This window comes from Thamnophis elegans, chromosome 1 (genome assembly GCF_009769535.1).
Source record: "Thamnophis elegans isolate rThaEle1 chromosome 1, rThaEle1.pri, whole genome shotgun sequence".
NCBI lineage: Eukaryota > Metazoa > Chordata > Lepidosauria > Squamata > Colubridae > Thamnophis > Thamnophis elegans.
This window is the reverse complement of record NC_045541.1, coordinates 126,275,376-126,296,522: the sequence shown is the minus strand read 5'-3', so window position 1 is coordinate 126,296,522 and position 21,147 is coordinate 126,275,376. Positions and strand designations below refer to the sequence as shown.

At 36.4% G+C, this 21,147-nt stretch overlaps 1 protein-coding gene across 7 annotated transcripts in view; it reads left to right on the top strand.

Moving 5' to 3' along the window:
• HECTD1 (HECT domain E3 ubiquitin protein ligase 1) overlaps positions 1-21,147 on the top strand; it is a 76,095-nt gene that overhangs the window by 12,989 nt on the left and 41,959 nt on the right. For all 7 annotated transcript variants that reach the window (XM_032230454.1, XM_032230446.1, XM_032230429.1 and 4 more), the window contains exons 3-17: positions 600-834; positions 4,509-4,736; positions 5,520-5,801; positions 6,071-6,341; positions 6,826-6,902; positions 6,991-7,089; positions 7,752-7,866; positions 9,331-9,505; positions 9,894-10,032; positions 10,886-11,056; positions 12,518-12,740; positions 15,491-15,754; positions 17,453-17,529; positions 18,829-18,963; positions 20,655-20,801. In XM_032230454.1, coding sequence (XP_032086345.1) covers positions 600-834; positions 4,509-4,736; positions 5,520-5,801; positions 6,071-6,341; positions 6,826-6,902; positions 6,991-7,089; positions 7,752-7,866; positions 9,331-9,505; positions 9,894-10,032; positions 10,886-11,056; positions 12,518-12,740; positions 15,491-15,754; positions 17,453-17,529; positions 18,829-18,963; positions 20,655-20,801 — 2,638 coding nt within the window. The remainder of the gene's footprint in view (positions 1-599; positions 835-4,508; positions 4,737-5,519; positions 5,802-6,070; positions 6,342-6,825; positions 6,903-6,990; positions 7,090-7,751; positions 7,867-9,330; positions 9,506-9,893; positions 10,033-10,885; positions 11,057-12,517; positions 12,741-15,490; positions 15,755-17,452; positions 17,530-18,828; positions 18,964-20,654; positions 20,802-21,147) is intronic.

Below are 21,147 nucleotides of genomic sequence, written 5' to 3'. Positions count from 1 at the left end.
TTTGCGCAGGAATGCAAACGAATGCAGGTTTAATAGCAAGTTACCCTCTTGCAACCCATACAACCAAAGTATTGTAAAGATTTATGATATCATTTCATCTTTAAAAATATATAACACTGCATTTAGTCCCATGTTTAGCCCATGGAGAGTAGCCCTCCTACAAACTATTCAAAATCATTGGGAGTCAGGCAATATATAGATTTAATAAATCATTATAATACACAAAGAATGATGTAACTGTCTAATAGAAATTGTACTTATTTGATTTAGAGAAAGTAGATGGATCATTGGGAAAGTGTCTCATCAACATAATACAAATTTGAATACACACACACACACCACATATATATATATTTGTTGACCTATATTATTTTGTTAAAATATTTTATATTTTAACCTTCAAAATAAAGCTTTCTCTAAGAAGTCTACAGTTTAAATTGATTTTAAAATTTAATTAAAAAAATAAACTGAAAAAGAACATGCAAGTAATATAAATTGTACTATTTAGTCTCAACATTAATCTTGTAAATACTGGTAGGATAAATTTGAACAATGGAGAATGAATTTGTCATTGATAGATTGTATTTTTCTTCTTTCAGATGCCCCCCTCGTACTTTTTTGCCAGCACTATGTAAAATTTTTCTTGATGAAAGTGCTCCTGACAATGTATTGGAGGTAACAGCTCGTGCCATAACTTATTATTTGGATGTATCAGCAGAATGCACTCGACGGATCGTGGGAGTAGATGGTGCTATCAAAGCACTTTGTAATCGTTTAGTAGTTGTGGAACTTAACAACAGAACTAGTAGAGACTTAGCTGAGCAATGTGTAAAGGTAGGTTTGTATTATACATTTGTCACCAAGAAAAGCTATAAAGCATGTTTTCAGTAGTATGAATGTAGATAAGAATATAGTTGCTTTAAATTGAGAGTTTTGCTAAATGTATTTGCAAAAGCATATACTCATCACAGCCTGCAATTAAAGCCTTAGTGTACAAACTATCCTCCTCTATAGATTTATGCATCAGTATAGAGAAAACACACATAGTATAGCAGCAATGGCAAACCTTTTTTGGCTTGTGTGCCATAAGTGGGGGGAGCGTAGGGGGGGTCGTGCATGGGTGTGCTGCACCTATAATTAACGCATGACACACACACCCCAGTGTGCATGCGTGCATGAGAGATGCTTCCCCCCCATTTTTTGCATGCTTTTTTCACCCTCCCCAGGCTCCAGAGGCTTTATAGGAGCCTGGGGAGGACAAAAACAGCCTCTCCCGCCCCTGCCCCCCCCAGAGGTCCTCCGGAACACTTCAGAGACCTTCAGGAGGCTTCCCTGAAGCCTCCAGAGGGCAAAAAACGACCCTACAAGCAAACCGGTTTGCTCGTAGGTTCGGTTTAAGCCTTCCGGAGGTTTCAGGGACCTTCAGGTTTGCCCATAGGGCCTGTTTTTTGCACTCTGGAGGCTTCAGGGAAGCTCCTGAAGCCTCTAGAGGGCCTCCGGGGGGCGGGGGTAGAGGCTCTTTTCACCCTCCCCAGGCTCCTATAAAGCCTCTGGAGCCTATGGAGGGGGAAAATGGCTTTAAAAAAGGCTGAACTCAGCTGGCCAGCGCATGCATGCACTCTGACCAGCTGACAGGGCAACACCTCGTGTGCCCTGACAAATGGCTCCGCGTGCCCCCTGTGGCACATGTGCCATAGGTTCGCCATCCCGGTAGTATAGTATTGAAAGCTCCTGCATATACAGAATGCCAATGGTGGGATACGACCAGTATGCCTCAGTACGGGCGAACCGGTGCCTGCTGGGAGCACAAGGTACCGTTCCGGTACGGTGCTGTGGAGTGCCCTCCTGCCTGCCCTCCTTACCTGTATTTGAGCTGATTGCGGCTTACGCGCACGGAGCATTCAACACTCCGCCGAGCAGCTGGAGCGTTTCGGAGCATCACAGGCGGTAAGTACGGCTGTGCACACTGAGCACATGCATGTGGTGAACGCTCAGCCCCGTTGCACCGTACCGGTTGCACCAGTATTTGGAACCTACCAGAATACCCATATAATATACATAGTACACATACATAGTATTGTTTATTCTGTTTGGATTATATAAGTAATTATATGGCGTTGTTATTCATTCCAATTATATTACACAAAGTAAAGAACTCCATGTTTTTTGCATTAAAATTACATACTAAGAACATTAATCAGCTTTGCATGAAGGCATTGCCTAAATTCAACCTAAATAATTTCAAATCACGATAGAAAACAGAATTGTATTTTGCCAGTATTAAATGCAGATTTTGAGGGCGTGCTTCAGATCTTGTCAGTTGGCAGGGACTAAAAGATGGCCCCTTTCTGCAGTAGATTCTACTCTATGGAATATCACTGCTCAAATATTAAAATGACCCCACCCTGTTGACTTTTCATAAAACTTTAAGAACTTGCTTGTGTTCCTGAGCAAGGGGGGAGGGCTGAATGTGTTAATAGCTCAATTTCTTGGCTTTATGGTTAAATTGGTTAACTACTGGCTGCTGTGTATATTTATTTTGGCTGCTTTTATTGTTTAAAATGTTAAACAATATGTTAAAATATTGCTCAATATTGGCAATTGAATGAATGAATGAATAAATATGAAAGCACTCTTGATTCATTACTCCAAATATACTCTTTGCTTTTCTATATAAGTCTTTGTTATTGTTTGGACTTCAGTCCTGCCTTACATGTAGTCTAGGGATGAAATTCTGGCAGGTTCTGGAGAAACGGTATCGGAAATTTTGAGTGGTTCAAAGTACCAGCAAATACCACCTCTGGCTGACACCAGAGTGGGGTAGGAATGGAGATTTTACAATATCCTTCCCCCAGGAGTGGGGAGGGAATGGGGATTTTACAGTATCCTTCTCGTGGAGTGTGGTAGGAATGGAGATTTTACCGTATCCTTCCCCTGCCATGCCCAACAAGCCACGCCCACAGAACCGGTAGTAAAAAAATTGAATTTCACCACTGATGTAGTCCTTGATTTATGACCACATTTGAGTCCAAAATTTCCATTGCTAAGGAAGGCAGTTGTTAAGTGAGTTTTGCCCCTATTTTATGACTTTTTTGCCACCATCGTTAAGTGAATCACTGCAGTTAAGCAAATTTTGTGGTCATTAAAAGAATCTGGCTTCCCTCGTAGACTTTGCTTGTTGGAAGCCAGCTGGGAAGGTATAGATTTCAGGAGTGTAGAATCCCTGCTTATTCAGCCTTGCACTTGTCTATTTTCCACTGTATTTTTTCTATCACTTTTCCCCTGGCTTAACACTTTATTTTTGTTTTTCTCTATCAGAAGAAAAAGTTACCCCATCCCTGCTTAGTTTTAGTTTTTAGTCTACCTGTTATTCTTCTCACCTCCTGTACCTCCTTCCCCAACCCTCCCTAACCGCTAAAACAAATGGCTTCTTCCCAAAGGGGAAAAAGTGCCAAGATGTTTTGCTTTCTGTAGGGTTGACGACACCTGAGATCATTTTAATCAGATTGGCATATAGGAATGTTATTACCTTCTTGTTTCCTGTTAACAACTGTCATTGACTGTCTTATATAAAAATTTATAGCTTAATCTTCAGATATTTAACTGACAAACTAAATAGTTTAAATATGTGTTACTAACCTAGAAAGCTTTTAAATGCTTGTTCATATTAATTTATTGTATATTAAAATCTATACTGTGAATTAAATTCCAGAAAAAACAAGTGATCTAACCAAATACCGTAGTTTTCGAAATATAAGACGCACTGGAGTATAAGATGCACCAAGGTTTTGAAGAGGCAATTTTTTTTAAAAAAAAAGCTTTTGCACTCTGCAGACCTCCCATTTTTTGTCAAAAAAAGGAGAGGCATAGCCTTTAGGAGGCTTATAGAGTGCTCCTGTAGGGGCAAATTTGAGCAAAAAATGGCCTGTTTTTCGATCATATTTGCCCTTCCCAGCCCTCAGGAGCACTCTGCCTGCCTCCTAAAGGCTATGCACAGCCATTTTGGTGAAGGGGGTGGGGTTTCGGGAGGCAAAAAATTTCAGCCTCTTTTTTCAGGGAAAAAGGTGCGTCTTATACTCTGAAAAATACAGTAGTACTATAATAGTTGTTTCCATATTTCCTTCTATCATTCATACATACTCTATCATAAAACCTGAAGAATTTTCTGACACTAATTTATGGAAGTTTGTTTTTGGAAGTTGCTTTTTTATATTGTTATAAATGAGTATGCTTTCCTCTAGTTAATATATTATCTTCTTTATTTCATTATGACATTTCTAAAATGTTGTCCTGATGTTTTCTGTTTAGAGCCTTATTGTCATTTCTTTTCCTATAGACACAAGACATGGTTGCTGTGCTGTTTAATAGCATGACTTGTTCTTTCATCTTAAAGAAAGCTGTTGATTGATTTAAAAAAACCTATTCATTTAAAATATATTGATTCAGTAACTTTAGGAGCATGGGGTATTTTTGCCATGAGTTGATGCCAAAATTCCATTTGCATTTAGGTGTTGGAACTTATCTGTACCCGTGAATCTGGTGCTGTGTTTGAAGCTGGAGGGTTGAACTGTGTGCTGACATTTATTCGTGATAGTGGGCATCTTGTTCATAAAGATACTTTACATTCTGCTATGGCTGTGGTATCCAGACTTTGTGGGAAAATGGAACCACAGGATTCTTCTTTAGAGATCTGTGTTGAATCGCTCTCAAGTCTATTAAAACATGAAGACCATCAGGTAAATAGTTAATAATCTTCATGACCTATGTAATCCATAATTATGTGCATTTTGCCACATGCTTGGAAATCTGTAAAAAAAATGCAAAAAGTTGAATAATCACATCCTATGCCTCTTTTAACCAGGTGTAAATTAACTTATTAGCTTATTAGCTTGGAAGCATTACTGAATATTTATTAAGATAATATCTATAACATATATTACTATACTTTCGTTGAAAGCAGTGTACGTGGTTTTTTCATCTCCACTTATAACCCCACAATAATACCGTGCTAGAAAGACTAGGTATCACACTCAGCTTTTGGTTATTTGGAGATTTATATGTGTCTTAGCTGAAACTGTTGCTATTTAAATCCTATTGAGAAATGCAAAACTGACTTTTTTTCTTTTATCATTAGAGAAAAGACAGCACACATAAAAAGGTAGCTATTTGGAAAAAATTTAAATAAGGTTATGTTCTGTTGGGCAGAACAAAGATTCAAACTTTCAAAGTTCAAAGGGCAAACTTGGGAAAAATACTTTTGTCTCTCTTGCTTGGTGAATTGTTGGAATGGGGCACAAGTAAAATAATAGGAATAAGCAAGAATTCTGTAACTGAATATAATCAATTGTGAATCCTCAAGCTAGTATCTTTAAGGATATAGTCTGCAGCAACAGTAGAATATCTAAAAAATGTCTGAGTGTAGTCTTGAGTAAGTATAGCTTCCTGAAAGAACTTGTCTCTTGGTTCTTTGAGAATAATAATAACTCTGAGAATAATCATATATGTATCTTTTCCTTCAGGTTTCTGATGGTGCACTGAGATGCTTTGCTTCACTAGCTGATAGATTTACTCGCCGCGGAGTTGATCCAGCACCATTAGCCAAACACGGACTAACTGAAGAGTTGTTATCTCGTATGGCTGCAGCAGGGGGTACTGCTTCAGGACCATCTTCAGCATGTAAACCTGGCCGGAGTAGCACAGGGGCACCAACTGCAACAGCAGACTCTAAATTAAGTAATCAGGTGTCAACTATAGTAAGCCTATTATCAACTCTTTGCAGAGGCTCCCCCGTAGTAACACACGTAAGTGTTCTTGGAATTCTGTTAACTAATAGTTTAAAAATCGTGTTTGGTGACATATGATCACATTTGTGCATTCTAAAAACTATAGTTGAGAAACAATGACTTTCATATTGTTATTGTAATTGTACATTGTAAATTCTAGTATGTTAATTTAGAAAGTTAACCAGTTGCAGTTGATTCATATATATAAAATCTCAGCTTTTTTCGTTGGTGCTGACGATATCCCTTTCTCACTGGATCTTCTGAAGTTATATTTCGATTATTTCTAGGATCTCCTAAGATCTGAGCTTCCAGATTCTATAGAAAGTGCATTGCAGGGCGATGAAAGATGTGTACTTGACACCATGCGTTTGGTAGATCTTCTTTTGGTATTACTGTTTGAAGGACGGAAAGCACTGCCAAAATCAAGTGCTGGGTCCACAGGAAGAATCCCAGGACTTCGTAGATTGGATAGTACTGGGGAACGTTCCCATCGTCAATTGATAGATTGCATCCGTAGTAAAGATACTGATGCTCTAATAGATGCTATTGACACAGGAGGTAAGCAAACCGTTCTTCTTCGGTATAATTTTTAATTGACCATGAATTTTAATAGGACTGACTGTACAGTGGTACTTGGTGCTTGTCATTAATTGGTACTGGGAGGCCCCAGTAGTACTAAAAAGGAGTAACAAAGACACCATGTCACCCTTTGTTTCAGCTTCTGTCTGTCCCTTTTCCTATGTCAGCAACCTTCCCAGCATGGCTGACCTCCTGCCTGCCATCTGTGGCTGTCCCCCACTTCCTTTTGCAGTGTCCTTCCTGGCATGGCCTACTTCCTGTCCATTCCCACAGCCATCCACCTCTTCCTATCACAGTGCATTGAGTACCGGGACAACATTTTTATATCAAAAAAGATCGGGTACCTCTGTATATCTTAAAAAGGGATTATAGGTTTGTGTGATGTGTAAGATACTTGTTGAAAATTATTGTTTGTTGTATTAGCTTCATTAAATAGAACAAGGTTTTTTCCCCTTCTCTACAGCTTTTGAAGTAAATTTTATGGATGACGTAGGACAGACCCTCTTAAACTGGGCCTCAGCTTTTGGAACTCAAGAAATGGTAAACATGGAATAAAATAATGGGGTTAACATTTTTTCATAGGGAGAATGTGTAAATAAATGTAGTCTGTTCTTCTTATACAAAACAGGTTGAATTTCTCTGTGAACGGGGTGCTGATGTGAATAGGGGTCAAAGGTCATCATCTTTACATTATGCAGCATGTTTTGGAAGACCACAAGTAGCAAAGGTGAATTTTATAGTAACCATTTGACCATTGCTCTGCTTTTTTAAATAGTGCAACAGTAGAAATAAATTAACCTACCAATGTTCCTTTCTAAAGTGAACCTAAATTTGATTTAAGTATAGCACATACTTCCTGTGATGTACAATTTGAAAGAATTGTTTGTTTTATTGATTGCTCACTCATGAAGAACTTGTTCATTCATGCTTCTGGTTTTGTTCACTGATAGGTTCCTTACCAGCTGTCACAGTTCCAGTAATAAAAAATCATTTTCATATATCATCTGAAATATTTTCAAATGTATAGAAACTTTTTTTTCTCCTTGCCATTTTTTATACATTCTTCTGTTACTTCATTTAGTCCCAAGGGCTTTTCTGGAAACCATCTTATCAGTAGGGTCAAAGATTTTATGTAATTTCAGGTATCTTCATTTCCAAGCTTTACATGGACCCCAAACTATCCCCAAATTGCCAAGTATCTTATTTAGTTGAGAGAAAAAACCCTGTCTAAATCTTTGGTTGTTTTACAAAGTATGAAAATACCATTGCCCACTAATTAGGATGGTTTTGTGTAAAGTCAATGCTTCAGTTGCATGATTAGAAATTAAATCTGAACCAATGTTATATTTTTCAAATAAACGTTTAGTGATAATCATTTGATTTATGTAGACTCTTTTGAGACATGGTGCCAATCCAGATTTGAGAGATGAAGATGGAAAGACTCCTTTGGACAAAGCTCGTGAAAGAGGGCATAGTGAAGTAGTTGCCATTCTTCAATCTCCAGGTTAGTGTGAAAAGTTGCTACTTCGTTTTTCTTAAAATTCAGCTTCAATATGTGAATATCAAAATGCCCTTGGTTAGCATATTTTACAACATAATTACACTGATTTGTTTATTGTTTATAGTTTGAAATTCTGACTGTCCCAATCAGTGTTATCTACCATTGCCTTGGAAGTTCTAAAACAACTTAGAAATTATGAATCTTCATCTGGTATTGATTGTAGCATGTTTTGAACTATGAGGGGGGAAATAATATGTACAGCATAATTATGGGAGGAAAACATTAGTTCAGTTTGACATTTCTGAAACTGCAGTTCAGATATAGTAATACAATTATTAGCCAATTGCAAGATGATTGAAATAATGTTATGATTGCCTTTTATGGTACCAATTGTTAAATGTATAAATTGGCTAATATATATTTTTTCTAATTATTTGTTTATTTTTTAATTTGTTAGATTTTATAACTTCTATATTAGAGCTTCTCTTTGCTATGTTCATATTACAAAGTATTTAAACATATAGTACCCATAATATAAAAAAATAACTATTACAAAAAATGAATATAGTAACAGAGCAATGTAAACATATATATGGAATTCCTTCAAAATACTATATTTAAAATGGACTTGGAAAAGTCCTATTTTAATTTGCTTCTATAAAGAAAATAATGTTTTTAACATTCATATTGTAAAACACCAAGTCAGAACTGGGAGTTCAACAGCATATAAATCATTACTATTATTAGAGCTGGTCTAACTTCCTGGGAGAAGTTGTTCCACAGTGTAGGATTACCATTACAGAGAAATGTCTCCTTCTGGTCTCAGTTTTTCTAACTTCAGAGAAGTAAATAACTAGAAGTAATTTTCCCTGAGATGTTCATATTGGAACATCTCAGAATCAAAAGAATCAGTTCTAGTCAAATATAATATGGTCTTGAAGGTAGCTCAATACCAAGTCGTGGAGAGCCTTATAAGTTTAGAACCATTCTTTTGAATTGTACCCAGAAACAATTGGATCCATAACACAGGTCCCATAATGCAGAGATAATGTGCTGTGCCGATTAACACAGAGATCACTATATTTTATATCAAATGCTGTTTCTGAGTCATCTTTAAAGATAGTCCTATTCAGATCACTTTGCAGTAGTCTAATTGACTGGAACTATCTACTGAAGAAGCACTGAAACTACTGGAACAGTTTCCTCAACTCTTAACAGCTGTTCCAGAACAATAGTATGGTTGATGGAATCAAAAATTACTGAAAACAGAACCAGAAGGTCTGGACAAATATAATCAACTGTTATAAGCAGGGGTATTTCTGTCTTATATCCAAGTCTGAATCCTTCAGAAAATGATTTAAAGTTTATTCAGTTCAGAATGTCTAAATAGTTTGCACTAATCAGCGCAACTTATCAAAATGTTTTTTAAAAAAATCTTTGATAGAAATTTCTTTAAACAAATTGTAGGTGACTGGATGTGTCCAGTTAACAAAGGAGATGAAAAGAAAAAGAAAGATGCCAATAAAGATGAAGAAGAATCAAATGAGCCCAAAGGTGATCCAGAAATGGCACCAATATACTTGAAAAGACTGCTACCTGTGTTTGCGCAAACATTTCAGCAAACTATGCTGCCTTCAATAAGGTAAAAAAGAAGGAAAAGGCTCTTTTCATGGATGTGAATTGAAATAAGAATCAGATTTATATTATTCTGACTTAAAAAAAAGACTTTCAGCTTGCTGATTCTTCTCTCAAATTACCATATTATTTATGCTTATTGTTATCTTACTACTCAAGATTGATTTTGAGTTTCAAACATTGTATTCTAATGTTGTTCTATAAAGGCATATTCAGGTAAGCATATGTGAGACGAGAAAATTGCAATAGAATGGAGCAAATGGCTGGAATAAAACTCTGATTTCAAGTGAAATAATACAAAGCAAGTAATTTGGCTTTAAATTCAAAACTTAATATGTAATTCCCAAAAGTATTTTTCCTTTTAATTTTTAAAAAATGCTATTTCTCTTGTATAGAAAAGCAAGTCTTGCTCTCATCAGAAAAATGATTCACTTTTGTTCTGAAGCTCTTCTCAAAGAAGTTTGTGACTCAGACGTTGGACATAATTTACCTACAGTATTGGTAGAGATCACTGCTACTGTTCTAGATCAAGAGGTATTTCATTTTTATACATTTTATTTTCTTCTAGCAATGTGCAAATCAGTATGAACCAGAAAGTCCCTATTGTGAGTTTGAAAAGGGCAATTTCAATTATTTTGGAAGTATTTTAAGTTTCTCAAATGGTCAAATAGTGTTAATATGAAACAGCTGTTCTATGCGCAAAATTAAATTCAAATTCCAAATGTTTTGCACCTCATTTTTGAATGTCTATAATTTTGTGCTATAAAAGTATATAGATTCTATAGAAATTACATAATAAAATTTCAATCACTGCCAATAAAATAAGATCTCAATTAATTTGGATGAATCCCATCTGAGGTATCATTTGAACATAATTTTGAGCAACTTACAGGTAGCCCTCATTTAGTGACTGTCTTGGGCAACGACTGTTTAAAGTTATGATCAAGATAAAAACTTATGACCTTTGCAGCATCTCTCTCAGTCATGTGTACACCAATATAGTACATTTTTTCCCTTTTTTGCTCCCTTGCAAAGAGATTGCTTAACAAGCAATATGTTCTCGAGCATTTTTTTCTCTGTATCTCAGTGCTTCCCCAAAATATGCTAATCCCATAATAACAAGCTTAGTTCTTGGCTTTAATTAGCCAGCTCCCTACTGGTTCTGACAAGATTTTAATCACCTTCACAGTTTCTGGTTGTATTTTGCTGTTGAGCATTCCCAAGCTGACAGGCATAGAGCCACTGCTATATTTCTTTCAATAGGTATTCCCCACTGTGTATCCATGTACTCCCTTGTAATCCCCTTCTCTCCAATGAATGTAAATTCAAGCAATTCCCTCTTGCTAAAAATTGCTGAGGGTTTTTTAAATTTATGTTACTTTTGCAGGATGACGATGATGGCCATTTATTAGCTTTGCAGATCATAAGAGATTTAGTGGATAAAGGAGGTGATCTTTTCTTGGACCAACTTGCTAGACTTGGTGTAATAAGTAAAGTATCAACTTTGGCTGGACCGTCTTCAGATGATGAGAATGAAGAAGAGTCTAAACCAGAAAAAGTAAGAATTTTATCCGGTATTTAACCATAGTTCTATTAAATTTTTGAAATTTTGAATTCAGTGACAAATGTAGAGAATTGTAGTAATGGCTTTGCTCTTCTTACAGGCAAAATATGCAAGAGGATATATATTTATGCAGCAAGATGTTCTTTTCTCATATTTCTGTTTTGAGGACAGGTTTAGATTTTTAGAACCTGCTGGGAAAGTTTTTTTTTTTAATTGTGATGTGTTGGTTCTAGGGTGAACAGCACAATCTTATGTTACAACTCAGAGTAGTTTTCTGTGTGTGGCGGGGAACTATTTGTCATATTTAGAGGCAGCCTCATTGGGAAAGAAAATAATTCAATTATTGCAGTTGTCAGCCTCAGGGCTAAACTATAGAACGCTAGTCCTAACTTTTAGTAATGAAATACAAATGTGATTTGAAATAGAATTCTTGGAATTAGTCATAAAGTCTGCTAGAGAAGCAGTTTAGTGTACACAGCTTGTAAATAGAGGCAAGCAATTTAATAATAATATAGTTCTGGTCCAAAAGCTACCATGTTAAGGGAGACTTAATACTCTGTTCTACATGGACCCTAAAACTATATTAGCTGCTTACAATTCAAAAAGAAAGATTTGCAAAATGCATTGGTCTCTATTTTATACATGTTTATGCTTCTTAATCTATACTTGGAAGAAAGTATATGAAAGTTAGAATTGATGTATATCCATAATGTGTTTTTTCTTAAATATATCTCAGTGCTTCTTCAAGTTATGGTTGCTCATTGAAATTCAAAGAAGAAAGAAAGTGCAAGAAAGTTGCCTATAGATAATCTTGCTGTATTTTACCATTTATAACTGATTACACAGAATTTTATATTATAATATACATTAGAACTTTATGAATATGCTAATATAAATGGATTGATTTGGTAGTTTCCTTTTTTCATTCAGTTTCTTACATTTACCAGTGAAAAGTTTCCCTTTTTCATCAATTTGTATTTTTTTATAAATTATGTAAACATTTATGGTAATCTTTTGTCTGATCTTTTTTCTAGTGCTTTTTTTCATTGACAGGCTCTTATAAAATTGGTAAAACTGCAAAATCATACTTGTAACCTTCAGAAAGTGCAAACTGAGTTAGTTTGCATTAAAATTGGTGTTGTTGTTGTTTTAAAAAAACAACACCACTACCACCAGTTTGCTCGTGTGCACGCCACACACACGTGCACTTGATGTGCATTGTGCATGCATGCGCAGTGCAATAAAAATTGTCTGCACATGCACAGAAGTGAAAAACAAGATGACTGGTCCTATGACGCCGTCCGGAGAACGAGTTCGGGGGCATGGGCAGGCCTGGTCGCTGCCAGTTCCAGTGACCCAGGCCACTAAACCACTACCGGTTTGACTGAAGCGGTCCGAACAAGTAGGAACTCACCACTGGTTTGTACATTCAAGTACCTTAATTTTGATTTACAGGAAGATGAACCTCAAGAAGATGCCAAAGAATTGCAGCAGGGTAAACCGTATCACTGGAGAGATTGGTCAATTATTAGAGGAAGGGACTGCCTGTATATTTGGAGTGATGCTGCAGCCTTGGAACTTTCAAATGGGAGCAATGGATGGTTCAGATTTATTTTGGATGGGAAGTTAGCTACAATGTATTCCAGTGGCAGTCCTGAAGGAGGATCTGACAGTTCAGGTACAATCTTGTTATCAAATAATATTTTAAAGAGTTAATTACAAATTATTTTTTATATGTTTGATTTTGAGATGTTCTGTTTTACAGGAATTGCCTCCTTAAATAGTAAAGGATGTAAACAGGTGGAAGGTGGTCAGTGATGCTTTTGTCAAATTGGCATGTAACAGTAACTTCTAGTAACTCTGTTCAGTGAACATCGTAGCTTCATGTTTTCATTCTTTTCTATGCATACTAATATTAAACAATCATTAAAGGGTAATGCATAAGAATGATAAACTGCATTCCAGGTACAGAAATTGGAATGATGTGGCTTGCATCTGGCTAGCAGAATGAAATGCATGTACGTGTGACAAGTAGTGGAAACTTCCTCAGCCAACCTGAAATTGTGACAGACATTCAGCAGAAATGTTTCACATTGAATTTTACTAAGCTGTCTTGTAGTTTTTAAACTTAATAGATATTGCCTGCTGTCTCCTTTTAGTAGTTTTTTATAATTGCAACACTAATTTTTAAATATTAGGAAGTAATAGTAAAAATAGCGTGTAACAGAACTATAGGATTGCTGTAGTATAACTTAAGATTCAAATTCTCAGGAAATGTCTTTTCCCATGATGTGAAGCTAAAAGAATACTGTGAGGATTTATTCTGAATAAGTTTGTGATTGATAACTGAATTCAGTTTCAGAAATTTTAAGAAATACTTTAATTCCCAAGTTGGTGCCGGAGTGTGAGTGTGTATGAACAGCCATCTAGCTTCAAAGCTAGTCATATACTGTATATACTCGAGTATAAGCCTAGTTTTTCAGCCCACTTTTTGGGCTGAAAAAAGCCGCCTCGGCTTATACTCGAGTCAGTGAAAAATTTGCCCGAAATGGAGGAGAAAAAGGGGCGGGGCCATGCTGCTGGGTGACACTCGTGAATGGCCCAGTGCCCCTGTGAGTTTCCCCTCCCTCTGTGTCAGTTTGCCGCGCAGCGCGCACCGCACCATCCCCCCTCCTCACGTTCTAATGTAATGCAGGGCTGTCTTACGATTCCCCTTCCTCCCCCTCCTGCCGCTCTGCAACGATGTCCCACCTCCTCCTTGTTATGGCAAGCAGCCACATAGCGATGTCCCACCTCCTCTGGTACAGTGATCCAATGATAGGAATCACTGTGCCGTGTGTCATAGGAGGCGGGACATCGCTCCCGCGGCTGCACGGGACATCATCACAGCGGGACATCAGCATCATGAGGTGAGTGAAGTATTTCATTGAATACACCGCTAGTTTACTGTTTTTCTTTGAAATAAATATTCAAAAACATTATTGGTATCTATTTTTATTTTTGAAATTTACCGGTAGCTGCTGCATTTCCCACCCTAGGCTTATACTCGAGTCAATAACTTTTCCAGTTTTTGTGGTAAAATTAGGTGCCTCGGCTTATATTCGGGTCGGCCTATACTCGAGTATATACGGTACTCACCTAGTGCAGAAGACAGTCTCTACTGGACTGGCTGGATCAGGGAGTTGCTATGTCTGAATAGAATAGCTGTCTAATTTGGCACAATTTTTCTAGTCCTGAGAAGTATTTTTATTGCATTTTTGCATACTTCAAAATATGTTTTCAATTCCTTTCGGATGGGGTTATGTCTTGGTTCATTCCTTAAATTAAGCTGGGTCCTTTATCCCTCAGTCCTGTATATGAATCTTGTCAAAAATGGGCATCTCAGTGTTTCTCTGAAACAGAAAATAGATCACCAAAAACAGTAAATTATAAATCCTTCAAAGGTTGCCTAGAAATTAAAAAAAAATTACGTAGTTAAAATAACAACAACAACCAACAATAGACCAGCAGCTTTCAGGGTAGAAAACATAGGTGGAAGATCTTCACAGCAAGTAGATCACATTGTAAGCCATTTATAGGCCATGTAATGCTGCTTTCAGATTTTCCATAAATCTTTCTTAGGGTGGAGGTATTTAGTATGAAGGTTTTGCCTTTATGCTGGAAGTCTACCTGTGTAGTTTCACATGTCTACATTGTGCTACTGATTCCTGGAATAATTGTGTGGGCTTGGGTAGGAATCATCATGATTAAGGTACTTAAAACATAAGTACTTGGGGCATGATTGAACAGCCGTACTTAGTTGGATTAAGAGTTTTAATGGATGTTGAATGAACGTGAATAATGCAGTCTTTTGTAGAATATATTCTATGGGAGAAAGAGAAAGTAGTTTTAAGACTTGTGCTGTAGTGAAAATATAGGTACAAAACAAATTTTATGCAATTATGCAGCATTGCATTGATATAGTTTGCTATTGTAGCAGATTAAACAATTCTAAATGCTTCTCACAATAAGATGAAACTTGTGAAATATCTTTTTCTCCTTTAATTGCTTGTCCAGTCCAATCCTTTCTTCTTAAATTTAAATTCTTTCAGAATTTAAATGCTTCCTTTTAAATATCAAACAGAAAAATGGTGGAATTTCTGTTAGTAAAAATAAGGTGTTAACTGCCTAATTTGGTTTCTTTCATTGTTTTAAAAATAAATTGATTGCATTTAATTTTTTTCAGTACATTACCCAAAGCATATTAATGTTATATTGCCCCTCTTAAGTTTCATTATTGTAAACTGCTTTATTATCTGATCAGTGTTTAAACAGTCCTGAGAACTTGAATCCAAAACCTAAATTTGCACTTGTTTCATGAGATACATGCTTTCATGGAAACTAAATTAAGTATTAAATATAAATTATTTTTTTATTATTTTTTAATAGAAAGCCGAAGTGAATTTTTAGAGAAGTTACAGCGGGCTCGGAGTCAGGTAAAGCCATCCACAACCAGCCAGCCAATTTTATCAGCTCCAGGACCTTCAAAACTTACAGTAGGAAATTGGTCTCTTACCTGTCTAAAGGAAGGAGAAATTGCTATTCATAATTCAGATGGTCAGCAAGCTACAATCTTAAAAGAAGATCTACCAGGTTTTGTTTTTGAGTCCAATAGAGGAACTAAACACTCATTTACAGCTGAAACTTCTTTAGGTGAGTATACAGTTTTATATAATGAAGAGAAATATACACACACACACACACACACACACATATATATATATATATAATGTGTGTGTGTGTGTATATGTATATATATGCATGCTAGTCTTGTTGTATTCGGGTCTTTTCCCCTGTAAGATTGAGATTGTCTTGGCAACGTTTCGGCAAGGTCCCATCTTCAGGCTGGTGTTTTTGGCTTCGTACTTGTGCGAGTAAGGCATGGTCGGAGCTGTCGTCTTTCTATGAATCTTGATGGGTGTGTGTGGAATGCTGTAAGTGGGTTGATTGGCTGTGTAGTTGCATCCTGATTGGTAGATGGAGATGCTGTTTGTAGATTGGTGGGCTGTTTCATATCCTGTGTGGCTGAGGTGCTGGCTGTGTGTCCATTGTTCTTTTGTGTTGTAACGACCTGGGTGGTGGGTGGGGTTCGTTTGTTGACTAACACTGGTTTCCAGATGTCTGGTAGGCGGGAGGTATCGTCACGTTTATTCATGTTGAGGGGGTGTTTCTTTATTTTGATGGCTTCCATAATTATTCTCTTGTTGAAGTGTTCTGTTTTGGATATTAATTTGGTTTCTTCAAAATCAATTTCATGTCCTGTTGCTTTAAGGTGCTAGAAAAGGGAGGAAGCTTTTTCTTCTTTTCTGACTGCGTTCTTTTCTTTTTCGATGCATGCATTTATTCTATTAGTTTGTCCAATGTATGTTGCAGGGCAGATTTTGCATGGTATTTCGTAGACTCCTTGATTTTCTAGCTGGATCTTGTCTTTGGGGTTTCTTAAGATGTTGGCTATGTTTTGGTCAGTGTTGAAGGCTGTCTTGATATTGTGCTTGTGGAGAATTTTATCTGTGGTGCCTTTGATGTAAGGGAGGAGGGCGATGCCTTTGTCCTGTTCTGTGTCTCGTTCTTGGGGGGAGACTCCCTTTGGATTAGGTTGGTAATTGTTTTTGGAATCCATTGGCAATTAATACGTTTGTGAGAGTGTGTAATTCAGTTTTCAGGTGGTCTTTGTCAGCAAGGCGTTTGGTTCTGGAGATGAGTTAAGAAACCCCAAAGACAAGATCAGGACTAGAGCTCAGGATGTCATCACACAGCCCATTACCCAGGTCATTAAAACACAAAAGACTAATGGCCACACAGCTAGTACCTCAGCCACACAGGATGTTACGAAACAGCCGAATAATCGGGTACTGCCGGTTCAGTGTGCAAAAAAATTTGCACGCACTCCACGCGCATTCGCATTTACACCTAAAAAGATATGCACATGCGCAGAACGTAAGAAAAGAGGGGGAAAATTACATTTCTGCAATGAATATTATTCTGCGCATTTGCAGAAGCAAAAATAAAGATGGCACCGCCGACAATAGAACCAGTATGGGTGGGGGGGGGGGGACGAGTTACTACCTTCTTGGCCGAACTTGGCTGAACCGGTAGGAACCCACCTCTGATATATATATGTTTGCAGTTTTCTGGTTTAGCAGCTGGATTCCTATTCTCTGGGAGATATATCTGGTTTGTAGAAAATATTTTAAGACAGGTAAATATAACAGTGGATTAACAAATCCAGAATTATGCATATTAAAAATTATGCATAATATTTGATTAGGCAAACTTCATCTGAACAGGAGTCTGACAACTGTATTATATTGGGGTTCAGTGGCAACCTAATTTTTAGCTGTTGTTTTTCAGGATCAGAATTTGTGACTGGTTGGACTGGAAAACGGGGCAGAAAACTAAAGTCCAAGTTGGAAAAAACAAAACAAAAGGTTGGGATAATTTCTGCCAATTTTAAATAGCTTAAATGTCTTCATTTTTAACTGCTCCTTATATATGCTGTTTGCTAGTCAGATATACTTCAAATGGTAAGCCTGCCTATATTTTAAAAGAAATGAAATAGTAACTTCAGCTATGAAAGAGAAGAAACCTTACTGTCATTTTTAAAAAAATGGATACAATAACTCAGGAATAAAGAATAGGGCTAAACTAAAATACTGCCTGTTACCACTTCACATCTATATTGGTGGGGGATGTATATATCAGCTAGAAGCACAATATTATCTGTTCCAAAGACATATTTTATCTGCAGATGCCTAACAAGAACCACAGAAACAGCAGACCTTTCATACACACATCATAATAGTGCTATAGCCATTTTGGGGATGATTAGAGACAGAGATGTAAGGTCTGGTTCTGTTCAGCAAAAGAGATCTGGAAAAAAATTAATTGACTTGATTGAGAGACTATATTATAAATGACACCTGTGGAACTCAGCATTTTCAATTTGCAGAAAGGTTATGTATATTTTAATAATTTTATGTTACATATTCACAATTACACATAATTTGTATGGTTTTATTTTCCATCCAACTTTCTATCTGAATTCAAGATGACTTTTATAAAAATTTAAATGTAGATTTTTTTTAAAAAAAACAAGAAATTAAAATTGCTAAAGCAAAAGATAAAATCAAACAGTAAAGATCTTTCAACAGCCTTGATTTTTTTTAAGTATAAAATATTTTTAATGAGCAATCTCTCACATCTCTGGAAGAGGCATTCCATGGGTGTTGATGGCTCGACCAGCCTAGAAACAACAGTGCTGTTGTTTGTAAAATTTCACTGAGACTCTGAATTGTACCTTTTTAAAGATTAATCCATATTAGAATTCATAGCTTGTGACTCTTTGGTATCTAAAATTGGAATTCCTGGCTTATCATTCTCTGGAAACTAAAACTAACTGGTAGCCCTCCAATATTGTTAGGTGATTGGTAATTAGGAGTTTTAATTCAGACATAACATGATGTATTTCTGATTGATTAATGTTTCTTCTAATGAGAGGAGCTAAGTAAGAACAATTTCACAGTGTACTAATATACTGATTATGTAGAATCAGATTTCACTGATAGTTTGGCTTATTGTTTGCTAATTAATAATTTCCGTATGTATTACTTTTATAAACAAAACATATCCAGAAACCTCAGAAAATTATTAATATGAGTGTGTATGTGTATGTATGTATGTATGTATATATATATAAAACTTACAGTATTTTTATATCTCTTTATCAGGTACGAACTATGGCCAGAGACTTATATGATGACCATTTTAAAGCGGTTGAAAGTATGCCTAGAGGTGTAGTAGTAACGCTCAGGAATATAGCAACTCAATTAGAGTCTTCATGGGAACTTCATACGAACAGACAGGCAAGTTTCATTAGTGAAATGAAATATTGACATAGTTGTTTTTCTGTTGACATTCACTTGATTCAAACATAATTCTCTTCTCAACCACTAACCACTTATTGCATGGATATCCTGGAAATATCCCCAAGATCATTTTAATTTGACATAGAAAATGTTACTCCTGTTTTAAGAAATACCCATTCAACCCAGATGTACCCTGTTTCCCTGAAAATAAGACCTCCCTGGATAATAAGCCCAATTGGGCTTTTGAGTGCATGCTCTAAAATAAGCCTTCCCAAAAAAATAAGCCCTTCCTGAAAATATTGCAATACAGCAGCAGCCATGAGGTGACCACACTCGCCACCTCCTGCACTTTGAAAATAATAAGACCTTCCCGAAAATAAGGCCAAGTGCTTTTTTGGGGGGGGTCAAAAGAAAATAAAACCCTGTCTTATTTTGGGGAAAACATGGTAGTGGACAATTAGTGATCTATTTTCAATGTCCATTTTTTAGGAGAGGATTGCAAAGGAAGTAATTGGACTGTTTTTGCAAAAATAGAAACATTTTAGCCTGGGTTTATCGAGAAGAGGGCATTGACCACAGTGCCAATCTCTGGGTAAAAGTAGTTTCAATCATATTATTCTGAGCTGTTTAAAAGTGTTAGGCATGGGAGAAATTATATTATAATTGTTCTCCTTGAAGTAAGGGTTCTTTGGAGGACGATTGAGCCCAAGCTCATTAATTGGGGGTGTTGAAGACCTCAGTTATACCCGATTGTATATCCTGGCCCCTGGTACTGTCCAGATCTAGATGGAAAAGAACTGAGTGACATTCAGCCCAGCAAGACAGGTTTCTACGCCTTCTCTTTCTAGCAAAATTACACAAGTTTGAACAGTGTTTATTTGTTTATTACAATTCTATGTTGCCTGAGTCACCGTTATGCTGGGTTTAAAGTTTGGGAAATCTTGCTGACTCACAGTTCATGCACGAGGAGCAAGCAGCAGCTGTGGCCAAGACAGCCTTTATATAGCTTCATATTATGTGCATGTTGTCACCTTTCCTGGAATGGCAAGAAATTACTTATAGTCACTCATGTCTTAGTCATCTATTTATTGGACTCTTTTAACATATTCTACATGGGGCTGCCATTAAGAACATTTATGAACTATATATACCTCATCCAACAACTTAAAGTGATGGGTACACCCAGAAATACTTGTTTATATTGTAAGAGGTGCTAGGATAACTACTTCACAGGCTCCTTAATCCCAATTTTTCTGGTATAGCATCCCTCTTCAGTGTGCAGATGCCACCCTTTCTCTTGATTTTTAGAAAACTGGTCCAAACCTTGTTCCATCAAGCAGGAGGGTTGAATTGTAAACTTTTGGATCAGAGTTCCCCTCCCCCCCCCAATTAATGCTGTTTATGTTTTATTCATAATTCCTGGTTTCATAAAATATCATGAAGGACTCTTGATTATATAATTGATACATAATCAATTATATGATTTTAATGCCAATATATTGGAAAGTTACAATGTAGAATTTTTCTGACCTCTTAATACTTAAGCTAAGTTATATTTAGTTGTCACAAAATATTCCACATATTACATATATGAAAACTGTTCTTGTAAAATTCTTATATGTGTAATCCGACCATCTGTGTAGAATCTGTGTCATTAATGGGAGAATTATTACTTCATTCTCTTTTAGTTTATTGAGGGAGAAAACACTTGGCGAGATTTAATGAAGACTGCCCTGGAAAATTTAATTGTCCTGCTAAAGGATGAAACTACAATTTCACCATATGAAATGTGCAGCAGTGGCTTGGTGCAGGCTCTCCTTACTGTATTGAATAATGTAAGTTTATTGCGGGACTAGTATAATATTGGACTAGGAAGAACGGAATCCAAATTTTCACGCAGCTATATAATATACAGTTGACCTTTGTCATTTATTTTCCTACCAACTTGTTAGAAGAATGCAGAAATGCATTCTAACCAACACCTTTTAGGCTCAATTGTGGTCACATCGAGGACTACTTGCATATACTTTAGTTTACATTTTTAGTCTTTTTTTAGCCCTGCAAAAGGCTTTCTGCTTTAGATAATATAATGGCAATTGACTTAGACCTATGTGATTGTTATCAAAACTCTGGAACTGTGTCAAATAAGTTAAATCTATTGTAGGACATATTTTGTAGAAC